The sequence below is a fragment of the Triplophysa rosa genome, linkage group LG1 (genome assembly GCF_024868665.1).
Source record: "Triplophysa rosa linkage group LG1, Trosa_1v2, whole genome shotgun sequence".
Classification (NCBI taxonomy): domain Eukaryota; kingdom Metazoa; phylum Chordata; class Actinopteri; order Cypriniformes; family Nemacheilidae; genus Triplophysa; species Triplophysa rosa.
The window spans coordinates 6,098,578-6,117,908 of NC_079890.1; the positions used below are offsets into that span (position 1 = coordinate 6,098,578).

Genomic DNA, 19,331 nt, shown 5'->3' on the forward strand with positions numbered 1-19,331 from the left:
CAAATTATATGGTTTCACATATTATTAATGTGTAACCAGCGTCTGCGTTCAAGGAGACCGTGACGGAGTGGCGGCGTTTGCGCGGATAATCTCGCGTTCATTGTACTTTCAAAGATCTGCTATAGAGGCGCGCGAATATGCTCGCCTTTTTAAAGATGCGCATGCGGCGCGTTTAGAGCGCAAATATGCTCGCTTTCTGTGTAGGCCCTACTTTTAAAGATGCGCGTGCGGCGCGTTTAGAGCGCGAATATGCTCGCTTTCTGTGTACTTTTAAAGATGCGCATGTGGCGCGTTTGGAGCGCGAATATGCTCGCTTTCTGTGTACTTTTAAAGATGCGCATGCGGCGCGTTTAGAGCGCGAATATGCTCGCTTTCTGTGTACTTTTAAAGATGCGCATGCAGCGCGTTTGGAGCGCGGATATCGCGTTCAGTGACTGAGCACTGAGACGCGACATTAAGCGGGTTTCCATCACTCTGGTTTTATTCGCATTTTGAAGTTTCGCATCATAAACGAGTGATGGAAATGGCAAATTTCGAATTAAAAACCCTTAATTCGCAAAAAAGTTTTTACGCTCGCTTGAGGTGGTTTTTCTTTTTTGCGAAAAAGGGTTAATGCGAATAATGGGAGATGGAAACGCATTTGCCGAATAAATTCCTCCAAAAAGTCTGTAATTGCACTAAGACGGCGTAACCTGACTAACTAGAGTAATGATCTTGTTACACAGCATCAGAAATGTTGTGATGGTCATTCTTAAATGCCTGAGCAAAGTCGTCAAAGTATTTCTGTAATTGCCTCTTAGAACTATCACGACTGTGTTTCCCAAACAGCAGGCATCCACAAAAGCACCGCATTTAATGTGTTTCGTAATCGTCTGCTTGCGCAAGTATTATGAAAATTATTATATTCAGTGACTTCTCTTACTTTTCTTACTGATATTTAGTGGCAGTTTATTAGGAAGTGACGGTTGACTAGTTGGATGGAAACTGTGCTTATTCGCAAATGTTTTATGCATGCGATATTCCAATTTTGCGCATTAACTAAATTCGCAATTTTGGATGGAAACCCGGCTAGTGTCTCTCAGGACATGGGCAAGAAAGCGAGGGAAAATGCATCAACTAGAGAGGCTTGCCTTTTAAGGTAGGACGTAAACAATCAGATGAACGCTATTCGAATGCTGCAAGCACAATAACAGTGTGGCGATCTGTATATCCCTATGATATCGACGTTCTCATAATTTGTTATTAATTGTGTTAGTAATTTATAAAATGTTATAGGACAAAATAATTTGTAGGCTACAAATATTATGATATTTAAAACAGATCACAACATGTCATCTGCGTCTGTGATACATGATTCACTATTACGTGCTTAAAACTGTCACGCCCGTAATGAATTATTATGGTTGTTCAGAGCAAATAAGTGAGATGAATTGTTGTTTAAAATCATCAACATACATATTTGGCTTTGTATATTAAGTTTCAAGTTATTTGTATTTGTAATTATTATATGACATAAACTTAAACTTTAAAACGTTATGGACGTGACACAGCAGTGAGGCGTTGTGACATCCTAATTATAGCCATTATAAATTCACAAGGCAGTAATAGTAAGACAGAGTGAGTGTATTAATTTTTCAGACATGCCTTCATCTTTCTGCAAAATGCCTTTTTTAAACATAAAGTACAAAAAGGGGAGCCTTTGATCCCTCTTCAGAAAGCATGAAAAATGGTTGGTGGAAAATGTAATTTTGGCATTGTTGTATACCTGATGTGGGTGGGAAATCAAGGCAATTTTCTTAAAATGTTTATTGAAGTACATTAATACAATATAAAGCAGGCCTAAATGGACAAATTAAAAATGATTTTGTTCTTTTAGTAGAAACTTTATTTTTTCACGGTAAGGTTGACATTTTCATGGAATTGCTCTTATACAATGTTTTAAAATTAAAATACAAGGAATATTATTATTATTTTGTTGTTTGTCAAAACAAACATAGTATGTCATTCTTATAAAAAAGAAACTAGAATATCAACCTAAAATTATTTAAAAACCTCAGAACTCATTAACACAGTAATTGTTTATTGGTCAAACAAGATTTATTTTCTCAGCCTAAGCACATGCATCACTCCTCTGATCAATGGTAACCACCAAACTAAATAAAATTAATATTAGACACTAACAAGTCTTTAACTTTAATGAAAAACTAATGCAGTCTGAAGCAAAGCATGCTGAGAACTGGAAATCCTTTTCGACCAATTGTGTTCAATTAACGTCTTTAAATTAAGTCAATTGAACAAGGAGCCAATTAATGTTTTGACTGAAATTAATTGTTGGACTCAAAACTTCAAGTTATGCAAAAACAATCATTATAATTTACTCAAAAAGGAATAATGTGTATAAAATATTTAATTAGAACTTTTTCATAAAATTAAGTTTAAATTACTAAGGCTCCAGATCCACCGAGGCGCTTTTACGCGGCTGAAAACGCCAGTTGCGGGCACTTGAACAGCATTTTTTTTATAAGCGGAGGCACATTGGTTACTGTGATATGCTGAGAGTGAAAAAAATGCTGAGCACCGGTGCTGAGCCTGCGGAAATGAACGCCAGCTGCTGCCATTTTCAAAAAACTTGATGTTTCCATTGAAAACAATTGAGAAAACACGCCATACACCTGCAGAAATGCCTCAGTGGACATAGCCCCTTAATCTGTTTAATAATGATAATACATTTATTTTATATAGTGCCTTTAAAGTTGCTTTCTCAAAGCACTTTACAGCAAACATCACATCAGGTAAAACAACAATAAGAACACCCTATAAATGTAAAAGTTATACAATAAACAATACAAAATAACATGAATAATCAAGCAAAAGCAATCGTAAAATAAAATGTTTTAAGAAGAGATTTAAAAGTTGCTAGTGAATTTGCTTCCCTGATGTCAGCCGGGAGAGCATTGCAGAGCTTAGGAGCATAAGAAGAGAAAGCTCTGTCACCCATGGAGCGAAGCCGTGTCCTGTGAATAATAACTAAGAGGCCACTTTGAGAAGAACGCAGATTGCGACATGGTATGTAAGGTGATAAAAGATCAGCCAGGTACTGGGGAGCCAGGCCATGCAAAGCCTTAAATGTTAACATAAGGATTTTAAAATAAATACGGTACCTGACAGGAAGCCAATGCAAGGACTCTAAGACTGACAGGAGTAAAATTACTTTGAGCATTCAGGTTAACAAGATATGCGATATGACTCGCGTTATTGGATTTCCCCTTTGACCCTTCCCACCAAACAAAGGCATGTCCAAATGACGTCTTTTCTACGTCATTGGTGACGTAGAAGAGACGTCCCCTGAGGAGCCAGAATGAAAGTTTTTACAACGTCTTTTTATGACGTCTTCTGAACTTCTGATTTTGATGTTCCGGTGATCTCTATAATTGCATTGAATCAATATCACAATGTATTAATCCACCATTATTGTGATCAGTGTTTGCTTTAGTTGGGCTCTTGACCGTTACATTTCACTTATAAATTAGGTTTTCTTTGGCCATTGAAACAAAGAGTTAAGATACATTTGTTATGGCAAGGAAGACTAAGCTAAATGAATAAAAAATGTTGTGTTACAATATTTATTTTAAAATGAATATGCTCAGTAATTGTGAGTGTGTTGTATTTATATGCAAATTAATATTGTGGTATGAGGTTACTGCATGTAATATGGATAGAAGATTTTCTTAGGAATTACAAACTGTTGAACCGCTTCATGAATTAGACACACATAGACATGAAGAATCAGTGTATGAAACTCAACAATGGTGACAATCAACAAAAGAAAGCCTCAGGCTGCAATGCATGCTGGGTAACATCATAGTACAAAACTCATTCATGACTCCCAGCATGCATTGCAGTTGATCTTTTTATCTGAATTAGTTTGATGATTGTCACCATTGTTGAGTTTCATACATTGATTCTTCATGTCTATGTGTGTCTAATTCATCAAGCTGTTTAATAGTTTGTGAATAATTCCTAAAAAAATCTTACATCCATATCACTGCATACCACAATAATAACTTGCACAAAAATACAACACAATTATGGCTAGTGAGCGTAGTCATTCCACTACAAATATTGTGAACCAACACTAATTATTCATTTAGCTTTGTTTGCTTTGCCACAACAAATGTATCTTAACACATTATCTCAATGGCCAAAGAAAACCTAACTTATAAGTGAAATGTAACGGTCAAGAGCCCAACTAAAGCAAACACTGATCACAATAATGGTGGTTTAATAGATTTCAACATTAATTGCAGGTGCAAAAGTGATATTGATTCAATGCAATTATATAGATCACCTGAACATCAAAATCAGAAGTCCAGAAGACGTCATAAAAAGACGTTGTAAAAACTTTCATTCTGGCTCCTCAGGGGACGTCTCTTCTACGTCACCAATGATGTAGAAAAGACGTCATTTGGACATGCCTTTGTTTGGTGGGTTTGAAGACCCTTTGAAAATTGACGCCATGGTTGCTTTGATTCGATATGCTGTTGTTGTAATATTAGCATTTTTCGCATTTTATTTTGCTTGGTCTCTGCTGTCATAAAGACATGTTCCTTTTCATATGTTGCATAGCGCGTTCATTATTTCCTTATTCGTTATATTTCTCAAAAATCAACGACAGCCCATTTAACCCAAATAGTGTGAAATAACAATCAAAAATTATAAACGTATTGTGTAAGTTTGAAAGTTTAGACATAAAAGGCTGGTTTACAGGGGACGATCTGGCACTTTGCTCATCCCTACGTGGGATGATGGTGGTCTGACAGTAAGCCAGAAGTGGTGATCCAAATCGGGATTTTACTATCTGGGCTTTTGTTCACGGTTGGGTCCCCCACTTTAAAAATGTCTCCTGCACCCCTGTTACTTAATACATTACAATTACACAATTGTGAGGTAAATTGGTATTTTATAGACATGCACAGTTTAATAAAGTTTTTTCATTGACATAACACACTAATTTTCAACAGTGTTGCCAGCATATTACTGTGACAATGGCTGGTAAGGTCTAACAGTACAGTGTGTATAGTTCAGCAGAACGTGTAATAAACACTTTTTTCTTTCAGTTCTCTCAGAGACTACGGATTCATCTGAGGCAGAGTGGCAGTCTATTTCTAATCTAGCCAGTGCCTGTCAAAACATTCTGGAAGCTCTTTCTCGAGAAGGTGATAAATAATATATTTTTTAGATGAGATATGAAGGGTGTTTAAATCTAAATAAATCTTAGCATTCTAGTTAGTATACTTAATCTGTTCTCTAAGGACTGCTGGCATGGTTGTGACGGTGACAAAAACTAGAGTATTAATAATGTTATGTAATACTTGGTTTCAGACTGGAAGGCAGGCGATGGCACACCAGAGAGTACAACGCAGACTGAAAATGGGCTTAAAGACATAAAGGACAGGTGAGATTGACTGTGTTAGCCATTTTTTTACACTGGTAATAAAACTCAAACAATTGCTCTTACATTTTGATGGGTAAACTCAAGGCCAGTTTTGGAATATGAAATAAAAAGTTAAAAGGTTGAAAAAAGGATTGCTTATTTGTGTACTGTTTCTCTCCTTCCCTTTGCAGCGACTCGCCCGGCCACCTTGAGGAGAAGGTGTCCCAGTTAGAGGACATGTTGAAACGACTACAAGATGACCTCCAAAAGGTACTTTCTCTACTGTTGGTTAGTCATGTCAAATGTTGCCCGAGCCCTTCTCTCATTATACTATCCACACACTAACCCATTTTACTCTCATTAAACATATCCACCCATCCATATCTATATATCTACATCGTCCAGTCCTAGCCCTCTTAGGCCACATCCACACGAAGCCAGAGCTTTCCCTATCCGATCTTTTTTTTCCTTTTCACGGCGTCGTCACAAGAAATATCTGTGTACACACGAAACCGCTAAAACCGACTCAAAACGATGTAGTATACATGCCAATTCAGTATGTGGCGCTGTAATTCTGCCACAATGATACACTAAGAACGGAGAAGAAGACTTGGAGCATGCGCATAAACTGTGCGCGCTGGGGTGATGACATCATTATTTAAAACTATATACTGATCGGCTGTACTGTACACATGAAAACGCAAGGGCGGCATATTCAGATTTATCCACTCTGGGACCCGGTTTAAAAAATAGCGGTTTCAGGCTCCCAAAACGCCGAAACTCAGATACGATACAAAATCTTTACATATACAGCTATGCGCGTCTCCGTGTGGATGGATGCCACCGCTACTTCAAAGAGCCAATCAAACAGGGACGTAGAGGTAGGTTGGGACAAGCAAAAGAAACCTGTCTTGTCATTAAGCAGGGTGAACAGAGGAGATGAGAAGAATGCTGGAGGGACTTTGGGCAGCCATGCCCACTCTCAACACTAACAGTCAATGGCAGTTAAGGCAAGTAGAGCATGAGATTTCATGAGAAAAAATGCACTACAGTTCTCGCTTCATAAAAAATTAAATGGTGATTAACTTTAGCAATTCAAAGACATTCCAGCGGGCTCCTTGATGTTGAAAAGACGTAAAATTGACATCAAACAAAACTTCAAATTTACTCCAAATTGTCAAAAATGCAAATCAGAATGACATCAAAAACTTGACGTCAATTTGACATCAAAAAAGCTGGTCAATGCACCTATGTTGCATTTTTTATTTCAAAATCTATCGTTATTGTTATCAGTGTTTGCTTTAGTTAGGCTCTTGGCTCTTGTTTGTAACCTTAATTTTTTTTTGGCAATCTATTTGTTGTGATAAAATCACTTTGAAATTGCCTAAATAAATTTGAGTGGGTTGTGTTAATGATGAGAGAATTCTGTGATACTAGAGTTTGGGTTTAAAACAATGTGTTGACTGTCATAACCTCAGGATATACTCAAAAAACTGCCAACAAGCTGAATCAACTAGACAACAGGCTTGTATAAAATTCAGAATTGAATTGAGAATGACCCCTAAATTCCAATACAATTCTTGAATTTGAATTAGAATTAGAATTTGAATTGAGATTGCAAACAGGAAGCTGAATTGCAATTCAAATTCAAATTGCAGGAAGTAGAATTGGAATTCCATAAAATTCAAAGAAATTCATGATACATAATTAAGGTGTATTTAACAACGAAGCTTTACAGTATACAGTATATTACATATGATTACAACATGAATTTCATACAGATATTATTGTATTGACTTTATGTACACAATACTTTATTATAGTAAATAGGCATATATTTTTTTACCACAAATTAACATTAAAAACATACTCTATAAAACAAATCATTAAAAATGTAATAACTTTCAAATTGTGGAAAATGATAGGATAGCACTTCATTTCCCAGATGCCGATCCTTTATTGTTCTGGAAAGAACAATGTTTCCCAAGCCTAGCTGTACTTGCATGTAAACATCTGGCCATACCTGCTTCCTCTGCACCTGTTGAGAGGATATTTAGTGTTGCAGGCAAGATATTCAGACCAGAACGATGCCACCTCAATGACAAAACATTTGAGGAACTGTTGACCATTAGATGCAACAACGTTACCCTGTAAAGTACTTTAATAAATGATAATTGCATTTAACAAAACATTGTTTCATTTGATTACTTTGAAATTAAGATATTGCTAATTATTCAACATTAAGGGAATGTATGCTTAATGTTAGTGTTTGTACTTTTGGGAGGAAGGAAAATGTATGTTAAAAATATCACAATCTCACTGATATGTGATAATAATGAACTTCTCTGAACTGCAATGAAGTCAATTCCTCTTCCTGTAATTAATTCATTTATTTGAATTAAAATTCTGACTTTGCACAGCCCTGCTAGACATCAAGAATCAGTGTATGAAACTCAACAATGGTGACAATTAACAAAACAAATGTTTATGCTGCAATGCATGCTGGGTAACATCATAGTTCAAAACTCATCCATGACTCCCAGCCAGGGGCCTCATGTATCAACGCTGCGTATGCACAAAAATGTTGCGTACGCCAGCTTTCACGCTCACGGTCAGATGTACTAACAGTGAAATGAACGTGAGAATGTGCATTCCTCCACGCCAACTTCATGTCTGGCGTGTGTTTTTTTGTGCGTATGCACATTTACAGCTTTGTCCGTATGCAATGTTTTAGTATGGAATCAACGCAAGTCTTTGTACATGAGGCCCCAGAGCTGATCCTTCCAATACGCAGACTATGCAGGTTGCGTAGGGCCTCTAAACCACCAGGGGGCCCCTTGAGTACCAAATCAAAACACTATTGTAAACAATTAAGACGCTATTTTTATAACTTGTGGGAAGAAACGCCACAAACGCAAAGCAAAAGAACAAGAGGCGTGTGTTTTTGTACTACTTTAAACTCTTATTTTGTTTTTGCTAAATTGTGCAAGAACGTATTTACAAATTCAGCATTTAAACACTGGCACTAAAGTTGCTTGACGTTGGATGTTTGATATTCGTGAATTTATGGACCACTGTGGGTGATCACAAAGTTACATACACATTAATACGCGTTTCTAACTTCAGTAGCATTTAAAGGGAATAACCACAAAACCAGCTCTACAGTGTTCATGTGGGTGTCAGCTATAATGCACACCTTTTGATTTTTTTATATTTCTTACAATAAACTGTCAAATCATATGTAAATATTGCTATGTGTTTTGCTGTGTATATTAAACCCATCTACTATATGGGTTCATACAAAGGATATATGAATATTTAAAGCTCAATAGCATTTAGAGGGAATGACTTACAGGCCCAAAACCAACTACAGTGTTCATGTGAGTCTCAGCTATAATGCACACCACTGCAATCCACTGCATTTGGTTTGCCCATGATAATATGTCATTTTTAGTTTGTGCCATCACATTTAGAGAATTATTGATGTGTTTTCGTATACCTAGCTTTATTAAGTAAACTATATGTTTCATGCTTTATTTTTGTTAATCACTGATTTGGTTAGAAAAACACACCACATTTGCGTGTTATATTTTTTTACAGCTAGATGGTTCCAAGCCACGTATTAATTAAGGTAAAGAATAATTTACATATCAAAAAAAAAATATGTGAATTTTATTTTAGAATTAATTGTTCTTACTGTCAGTTTAATGGTTTTTTTTGTCTTTCAGTCTTTATTCGTTTAAGTGTGTTAATTGATTTATTATTTTTTATTTGTTTATATCTAGTTTGAACTCTTATGACAACGGCCCTTCAAAAAGGTTTGCTTAGGGCCCCCAGATGTCTACGATCGTCACTACTCCCAGCATGCATTGCGGTTGATCTGTATTAGTTTGATGATTGTCAACATTGATGAGGTTTGTGTGATGAATGTTGATGTCCATGTGTGCCAGTAAAAATAGATATCTAAATTTCTCACAATGCTTAAATTTTAAGAAATAACATTGCATTACCATAACATTAACATGATCAACACTAATAGAAGCTTCTTAAAGGAAAAGTTCATCTCAAAATTGTGCGCTTCAAAAAAATTGCCATTGCAATTGAGCCACTATGAGCGGATGGACCAATTTAACGATGTCTTTAGTACTTTGACAATACTTGACAACAACTATAACCATGTTGTCTATGAGGAGGCCTGGAAATCTCAAAGGTGTCACCGAAACTATCTTTATTTGTGTTGCGAGGATGCCGGAAGGTCTTAAAACATGTTGAATGTCATGTGGGTGAGTAAATAATAACACAATTTTGATTACAAGATGAACTTTTCCTTTAACTTTATAACTATTTAATACTTGTCATCCAAACCTTATTAAATTTTCTCTTTCTGTACTAATACGAAAGTGTTCTTGTTAAAGATACAATTGCACTTATTGTAAGAGAATTGACTTGATTACAGAAGAAGAGTCAAGAACACAACTAAAGCAAACACTGATCATAATAATGGTGATTTGATGAAATATCAAGAGTTTTCAACATTAAATGCCATTAACATTGACAAATCAACAATTTTTAACATTGATTCAATGTTTTTTATCTGCTCTATGGTTAACTTAGCTTTATGCACTGTAGTCCCATCAGCGGATACATTTTATTTGCGTTAGTATTGGTGGTCAAATGGACATCAGTGTGTGGATGTCAAGTGGACATCAAATTTTTGACATCAGTCTGATTTGCCTTTTTTACGTATTCAAGGATATATCTGATATAATTTAAAGTATAATTTTATGTCATTAAATTAGGTTTTGGTGTTGATGTACGGTACCTTGATTTACACACACACACCAAAAGTGGTCTTGGGTAAACCTTTTACAATCTTTTGGCAAGATTACCCCAGTTACTCCTTGTTCTTTTTTGTTAAGATAACGTATGTCATGCAATAAGTTACACAAATAAAAATAAGAATCAACCATATTCATAGAACAGAATAAATTGATTGATTGATTCAGTCAGTGTGGAAGTTGACTGGTCTGCATAAAGCCCAGACCTGTACCAAGCTAAACAACTTTGGTATGACCTGCAGGCTTTGAGCCAAACCCTCATCCCAAACCCATTAATGACTTGTAAGCAGGGGTACAGTCATTTTGGAACTGTCATTTAAAAAGACATAATTGCAAGTGCCAAAACTATACAAGTGAAACAACAGTATTGCCTCAAAATCAAATAGGACCTCATTCATTGCCTTGTGGCTAAGAAAATGTTGTGTTTTATACATTTTGATAGCAATATGTTATGATTAACCATATGAAAAACTAGGGGTGTAACGATATTCGAACCGAACGATCCGCGATACACCTCCCTCGATACGAACCGTGAAACTCTCGTGGTGTTCCGCAAACCCCCGCTTGCCCCGCCCGTCGACCGTGCGTGAGGTGCGCACTTTCCCCCCTGGCACAGATTGCATTCATTTCGCAAGCTGAAGCGGCAGTGCAGCAACCATTGATCATTTTCTTTGTCATGCTCCATAATGTGATGACAGCGTATTGTTAATGACCAAAATTCACAAAAATTGACAGGAAAAAGTAACAAATTATCCTTGAAAGCATCTAAATGATGTCTAATGTTGTATGTTGCTGTTGTATGTATGTTGTATGTGAGAGGGTAAAACGATCGCATCATGCTGTCAATCACTCCAGCGCTGAGTGAATCCTCATTTCTCATCATAAACTTCAGAGAAACAAATGAAACTACAGTACATTTTGGGGTGGTTTCCCAGATAGGGATTCTCTTAAATCAGGACTAGGCCTTAGTTTAATCAGGAAATTTAAGTAGTTTTACCAAGCATGCTGTTCCCAGAGAGCAACCAAACTAGCAAATTGTTGCAGGCCAAATCCAGCGCACACCTTACAACTGATACCCCCTCATCTGGCCCACATACCACATGGAATGATGGCTCTTGGACGTTCCGCTCCTGTTTGCCAGATTTGGGCCACAAGCAAGCCAAAGCAATGCTGCATGTCAGCCAAAAACAATACAAATACAGCAGAAAGGACCCAAATATAGGCAAAAGTTGATTTTAATTCTGGTTCAGATTCAACACCCAAATGCTTTTTTTTGACAGATTTGTCAAATGAGTTTACAACTGAATTACTCCACAGCTACATTACAATCGTTTTTATTGAAAATGTTTATTTGAAGTCACCATTATGATGATCGGCTTTTCCTTTAGTTGGGCTCTTTGATTTTTGCAAAAAAGCTGCAAAAACTAAATTAAGTTAGTTGCTGTCAGCTGCTTAGTGACCTTCATAAAATGAATTAGTTAAACGACTGATGTTGACCTACGTATCATTAAGCTCTGTATGACCTCAAATCATTCAAACTTTTAGTAAAAAAATTGAGTTCCAGATTTGCAGATACATCAAAGATCAGTGTATGGAATCTCAACAATGGTGACAAGCAATCAACAAAAGAAAATGTCATGCTGCAATGCATGCTGGGTACCAGCATAGTCAAAACTCATTGACTCCCAGCATGCATTGCTGTTTATCTTAATTAGTCTATTAATTGTCACCATAGTTGAGGTTAGAAGGATGAGTGTTGTTGTCTAGGTGTAACTTTTTTGTTGGGGGGTCTTTTATTCAGCTCACTTTACATCTTCCACAGATGCATCTACCAATTCCATTAAATTCAGCTTTTTACAACATGCTGTACCTAATTAACATAGAAAACTTTGACTGACCTGATTTATTGATCTCTTTAATAAGCGCTGCACAAATGTTCAGAAATGAACATTCTTGTATTCGTTTAAAAAGCGCTCATTTGATGAGTAGTGATAGTCTACAGCCCAACTAAAGCAAACACAGATGACCCTAATGGTGACTTCCAACAAAACTGTTTCCATTAAATTATAAACTGGAGCCAAATCTGTTAATTTTCTGTTATTTGCAGTTGATTTCAGGTTGTAGTCAGGTTGTGGGGGAAAAATCTATTGATGTTCATATGTCTTCGTACTTCTGTTTGTTAACATCAGGTTTTATCACTATTGACTCAATCATCACTTCATTAAAAATATAATAATAAAAATTGTTGGTCTGGGCTGAATCTGGGTCAGAATAGAAAATTAAATTGTTGCTCATATTTGGGTGAGTTCTGCTGTATTTGTTTTGTTTTTGGCTGACATGCGGCATTGCTTTGGCTTGCTTGTGGCCCAAACCTGGCAAACAGGAGCGGACCGCCCAAGTGCCATCATTCCATGCCATATGTGGGCCAGATGAGGCGGTACGGGTGTAAGGTGTGGGCCGGATTTGGGCAGCAAAAATTTGCTATCTGGGTTACTAAAAACATTACTTGTGTGCATTTGGAGACAACACACAAGCAATGATGTTTTTTTAAGATATGGCAGTGCAAGTTGTTTTCGGTTTGGGCAGCTGTATAATTTATTTTAGTCTAGGACTAGTCTAATCCCTGTCTGGGAAACCGCCCCTTAGACGTTATGCTATATGCTTATATTGCATATGTGTGAGGGGGAAACGATTGCATCACATTGTCAATCACTTTTTCCTACACCGAGGGAACCCTCGTCTTTTATAGTATCCTTCAAAGCATGATATAAAGCGCAATATCCTTTTATCTATAACTTACTACATGGACCAGAAAGAGCATATAGCTTTGCGGATAAAACAAATGCAAGTTATACAATCTTAATCGTTAGTAAAATGAGCTTCTTGATGAAGTTCTTTAGGAGTGTTGTACATTAATGTATTCATCGTTAAATGAATGTATTGCGAATTGTTATTGTTGTACTTTGGCAGGCCTCCCTATACGCGCTGGTCACGCATGCGTTGCTTCCCCGTGGGCACCTTGATGTTGAAAAGACGTTAAATTGACGCCAAACAAAACTTCAAATTTACTACAAATTGACATAAAAAAGCAGGTAAAAAATGCAAATCAGAATGACATCAAAACTTTGACGTCAATTTGACATTTTACATTAAAAAAGCTGGTCAATGCATCTATGTTGCAATTGTTTTTGAAATTTCAACAAACCTTCGTTGTTGTGATTGGTGTTTGCTTTAGTTGGTCTCTTGACTCTTGTTTGTAATCTGAAGATTTTTTTGGCAATCCATTTATTGTGAAAAAATAATTTTGAGTGTGTTGTGTTAGTAATGAGAGAATACAGCTTGGTTTTAAACCAATGTTATCGCTGTCATAATCTAAGACTATATTTCAAATCTGCCAACAACCTGAATCAATTAGACTTCAAGAATCAGTGTATGAAACTCAACAATGGTGACAATAAAACAAAAGAAAGCTTCATGCTGCAATGCATGTTGGGTAACATCATAGTACAAACTCATTAATGACTCCCAGCATGCATTGCGGTTGATCTGTATTAGTTTGATGATTGTCACCATTGATGAGATGATGTGATGAATGTTGATATCCAAGTTTTCCAAGAAAAAGTTTTCCTCATGATGCTTGTAGCGATATTTCAGCGGCAAAACAAAATTTTCCCATGTTTTTCTAACTATATTCATATACAAACTGAATATGATTTTTTTCTTGAAGAGTAATGCAGTCCAAGATATAATACCACATAACATTTTACTTCCAAGCGGTAGAATGGGAGTGAATGGGTGTTGTTTTTTACGCTCCAAAAAGTGTATCTTTCAAGCAAAGAACTGCTCGACACGGCTCTGTAGTCTTAAATATGGTCTTTTGAAGAGAATCGGTGCATTTGTTTAAGAGAAATATCCATATACAAAAGTGATAAACATTTCAACAAATCAACAGTGGTGACTTAAGCGATTCTAAATTCAAATTCTTAGGTGCCCTGCAGGGGGCCCTTAGGCTAGCCCTAAGTGGGCTCACACACCTCTTTAATATCTTTTGTGATCTCTGATTGAAAAAGTCGAACATCGTTTGTGCCGACGTGAAAAATAACCTCATTAAATTTACGATTACCTTTAGCAAGCACATTTAAATTTGATTTGATGTCAGGCGCTCTGGCTCCCGGTAAACATTGGACTATGGTGGCTGGTGCCTCTATGTTAACGTTCTGAACAATAGAATCACCAATAACTAGGGCACTTTCACCAAACCTGTTGGAGCAAACCTGTTCGAGACACTTGAGTGATGTCTTGACCTGTGTTACGCCGTTACGAAATTTCCCTGCTGCAGGGGATCTTCAACCGGAACCACACTAAGCGCGCTAACATTACTCGCATCCAAAGTATTTTCAATGGCCCTTACACTCTTACTGTCCTCAAATTAAGTTTAGATGCGAGACTCTAATTCTAATATCTTCTCTGTTAGCCTAACAATTTCCCTGCATTTATCGCATGTAAGCTAAACATGGGATAAATGTATAAACTTGCGATGCAAGTAACAATAATAGGAGTAGAAACCATAACTCACCAGGTTTGAAGAGTAATTCCGACTTACCAAGGTTTCTTGATGAATTGTAGTATACTGTATATGCGTATGAAGAAAAACACACAAAACAAACTAGAAGGCAAATGTGATGTTTCACACTATAAACAGCAAACAAGCTAATGCTATGCTAACGACACTGAGTTAACTATCAAGAGAATTAGCAATAGTAAGACTAAATAAGAATTTTAATAATATTAAAATGAAGTGCTACGCAAGGATACAATCAAACCACTGGCAGCAAGGAGCTAAAGGTACGCAACGCAATTGGCCAGTAACATCAAACATTAGAAGGTAAGAGTGAAGAACCCAACTAAATAAAAACACTAATCACCATAATGGTGACTTCAAACTATTTTTTAAAATATACAACTCTGTTCATTCTCAACAATATATTTGGTACACATTCTGTGTGAAATAAAGTGAATGTTGTGTTGTGAAAATGGTACTGATGTTTGTGGAGTATTTTAATTCTCCTCTGGTGAGATGTTGACAGATGTAATGTGTTCATCTGTTATATACAGTTGATTTGCATCTAAAGCTGTTTCAGTTTATTTCAGTTTATTATATGTGTTTTTCTGTTTTGTTCATTTTCCATCAGTGATTGTGTTTGTTAACAGCAGGTGTTCATCACTTCATTATCTTATTCAATTCAACACTTTATACTGTACACTTTGTAGTATGCACTCATACAGACACTGAGCAGTGTTCATTTACTCTGTAACTTAACTTTAAAGATGACTCTTCAGATTATTTTAGTGAGTCAAATTGATCGAATGAATCTTTTTCACAGTTCAGTTTCTCCTTTAATTTTCACAAAGTGGGCCACAGCCCTTCATTCAATCTCTGGGCCACATTATTTTTTCTTTTCACAATCAATCAGTGGTGTGTGGACCAGATCTAGGCCAAGGACCCAGGCATGTATCGGGCCACAACTGCTACTTGAGGTCATACTTTAAACCGTAATCCTGTTTAAAAAATAAAGCCTCTCTCAAGACTGAACAAACAGACCCCTTGCCACTTAACTAATAAAGTGCTTTTCAGTAATCAGACTTATTCAGGATGGATACAGACAGAATGTGGATCGGCTTTCTCTGTGGTGTAGTCACAACAACCTTCAACTCAATCTGAATCTGTTCTGTTCTATTTAGATTTTTATTGCATATAAACAGTGATCATACACATACATAGATCACAGGTATCAGATATGGTCTATAGACAGGGATGGGCAGTATTTAAAATACAAAATACTATTTTGAATTTTGTTACTCTTTTAACCCTTAACATACACAGGGCCCGTGTGCGGGTTAACTCTTAATATTTGTTTTGCTGAAATTCATTTGGATGTCACCATCATGGTGATCAGTGTTTACTGTTTCCTGAGTTGGGCTGAGTTAGACATCCAAAGGAATTACTTTCATCAAAAATATTAATTATTAACATGCGCACGGGCCCTGTGTGTGTTAATGGCTATAAAAGTAACAACATTGTGTTTTAAATACTTGTACTGTATTTGAAATACTGCCCATCCCTAGTTGTGGCCCCTATACACAACTGGGTCCTCGGCCCAATCTGTATTTGCTGAAGGGACTACAGTGCATAAAGCTAAGTCGAAATATTAAAGGTTAACCCAGAGAGTGGACAAAAACCATTGAATCACTGTTAATGGAATTTATTGTTGAAAAATCGTGATATCTCATCAAATCACCATTATTGTGATCAGTGTTTGCTTTAGTTGGGCTTTTGACTCAGGTCAATTCTATATCAACAATAATTTTTGATTGGCACACTTGGACATCAACATTCATCACACAAAACTCATCAATGGTGACAATCATGAAACTAATCAAGATCAACTACAGTGCATGCTGCGAGTCATGAATGAGTTTTGTACTATGCTGTAACCCAGCATGCATTGCAGCATACAGCTTTCTTTTGTTAATTATCACCATTGTTGAGTTTCATAGACTGATTCTTGAAGTCTAATTGTTTCAGTTTATTGACAGTTTTTGAGTAAATACTGAGATTATGATAGTCATAACATTGTTTTAAATTCACACTCAAGTATCACACGGTATTCTCACATCACTAACACAACACGCTCAAAATTATTTAGACAATTTGAAAGTGATTTTATCACAACAAATGGATTGGCAAAAAGTCTTAAGGTTAAAAAACAAGAGTCAAGAGCACAACTAAAGCAAATATTGATCACAATAATGGTGGTTTGTTGAAATACTGATTTGCATTTTTGACATGCTTTTTGACATCATATTTACGTCTTTTCAACATCAAGGTGCCCACTGGGTACTATTATTGAGTGTTTGCTTTAGATGGGCTCTTAACTCTTGTATTTTGATGTAAAGTTTTCATTGAATATTAATACTAAAGGCTGTACATTTAGAAAATAGAAGCTAAGATCCGTTAGGATCAGCAGACAGTGATTGTAAGCATCGTGTGGTTATTTAAGTAATTGCTTGGTATGTTGTGTTAGTAATGTGTGTGTATGGAGATACTACTGTACAGTGTGCCAGTAAAGCAGTGCTACAGCTATCATACTTCGATGAATTAAGAGAAATGCAAAAAATATCCATTGAATCAATTGGACATCAAGAATCAGTGTATGAAACTCGACAATCAATTAAAGGAAACTTCATGCACTTAAAAAAGGTTTTCATACAACCAATTAAAACATTTTAGGGTAATGATTCACATCTATTTTATAACTTGAACAGTTGTCCAAAGTGAGAGAAACATAATCCAAGTAGGGTGTCCATATCCGATGAAATACATCCATAGAAGAATGCAGTACACAATAGATATTCCATTGGGATGAGTTCTTTCACGAGATTATGCCTTTTTTTGATAGAGGGGGTTTTCTCATTTATCCAGAACATCAAAATATTCTTGCTTGCAGCAAAAGTCAAAATACTGAAGAGTCTCTGGTGATACTTATCCCGGATTCATGTGGTGGGCAGGCCTAAAATGAGTTAGCATGGGTCAAGATCTAGAGTTTTGTCCAAAATGTTGCTTATGTGGTACATAATTGATAATAATCCAATATAACTGAATTCTGTGACATGCCCATGTATGGGTGCAAAAGTGATATTGACTCAATGCCATTAACATTGACAATTTTGACATCGATTCAATGCTTGTTTGCTATTGGGGTTATGTAAATAAGTGTTTAGCATTTTGTTCTGTTAGTATTTTTTAAAGGTTTTTGGTACTTTGGTATAATATAATTATTTTTAAATGTTGCTTCGATCAGATGGCATTACATTGGTACTGCAGATGCATTGATTGACTGTTGTTTTTATGACAACTTTGAACATTGATGATAATTAGAACATTGGGAAATTTAATTGGATTGCCTGTGACAAAATTATATTTTTTGCCATTTGTTTAAAAGCAAAGGCTACAGTTGGGTGTAATTGTAAATTAAGTTAAATATTAGGTTATTCCAAAATGAAAAAAATGGTGTATGGTCTTCATAATAAATAATCTTTTTACCTTTTTGGCTTTGGTAAAATAAATATTTTGATTAATATAAAATAGGAACAACAGAAGAAACCCGCACACTATCAATCTTGCAACAGTGTAAAAATTTATTTAAATACAACGTTACGGACCATGACCTTCATCAGGTATACGATGAAGGTCATGGACCAAAACATTGTATTTAAATACATTTTGATACTTTTGCAACATTGATATTGTGCAGGTTTGTTCTAACATTATTGGTGCATTGTTGTGTTTTACAATTCTAAGATTGGTTACTTTAATATACTGTTAGAGTGTTTTAATCTACATAAACGCATCAAATTCTCTATAATAAAATAACTTGCTGAGTGCATATTTGTTTCAAAAAGTCAGAAACTAAAACTGAATGGAACCTATACTAGGGGATATATACAGTATATGAACATGGTGAAAAAGCAGGTCGTCTTCTAGCCTACCAGTTAAAATCGAAGGTGGCTTCTCAATTTATACCTCAAATGCGTAACAGTAACAATGATCTAACAGTAAATCCAAATGAAATTAATAAGATCTTCATGGATCACTTCTCAAACTTACATACAACCGAAAGCCCTGAATCCCTGAAAGCCCCCTGAATTCTGAAATGTTTGAATTTCTAGACAGTATAGATATAGCCACCCTTAATTATGAAGAAAAATCCATACAAATAGAATAAATTCTAAATTCGATCACATTAATGCAGAGCCACAAAACTCCTGGCCCTGATGGCTACCCAATAGACTTTTATAAAAAAAATGCAAATAAATTAGCCCCTATTCTTCTCGAAATGTTTGGAGACTCGTTAGAAAAGGGTAGCCTGCCACAATCCCTGAATGAAGCCAACATTATACCTTTGTTAAAACCTGATAAGGATCCCCAGAACTGCAATTCCTACAGACCAATTTCTCTTCTAAATTCTGACGTTAAATCCTGGCAAAAATCCTTGTTT

General features: G+C 36.0%; 1 protein-coding gene across 5 annotated transcripts in view; it reads left to right on the forward strand.

Moving 5' to 3' along the window:
* The window catches only part of zmp:0000001168 (signal-induced proliferation-associated protein 1), a 77,972-nt gene that overhangs the window by 45,714 nt on the left and 12,927 nt on the right, over nt 1-19,331 (forward strand). For 2 of the 5 annotated variants that reach the window (XM_057360960.1, XM_057360787.1), the window contains 3 exons: nt 5,118-5,216; nt 5,383-5,455; nt 5,626-5,704. In XM_057360960.1, the coding sequence (XP_057216943.1) occupies nt 5,118-5,216; nt 5,383-5,455; nt 5,626-5,704 (251 nt within the window). Of the gene's footprint in view, nt 1-5,117; nt 5,217-5,382; nt 5,456-5,625; nt 5,705-6,356; nt 6,445-9,034; nt 9,066-9,219; nt 9,349-19,331 lie in introns of all 5 variants that reach the window. The other 3 variants (XR_008964973.1, XR_008964976.1, XR_008964978.1) reach the window with 3 other exon arrangements.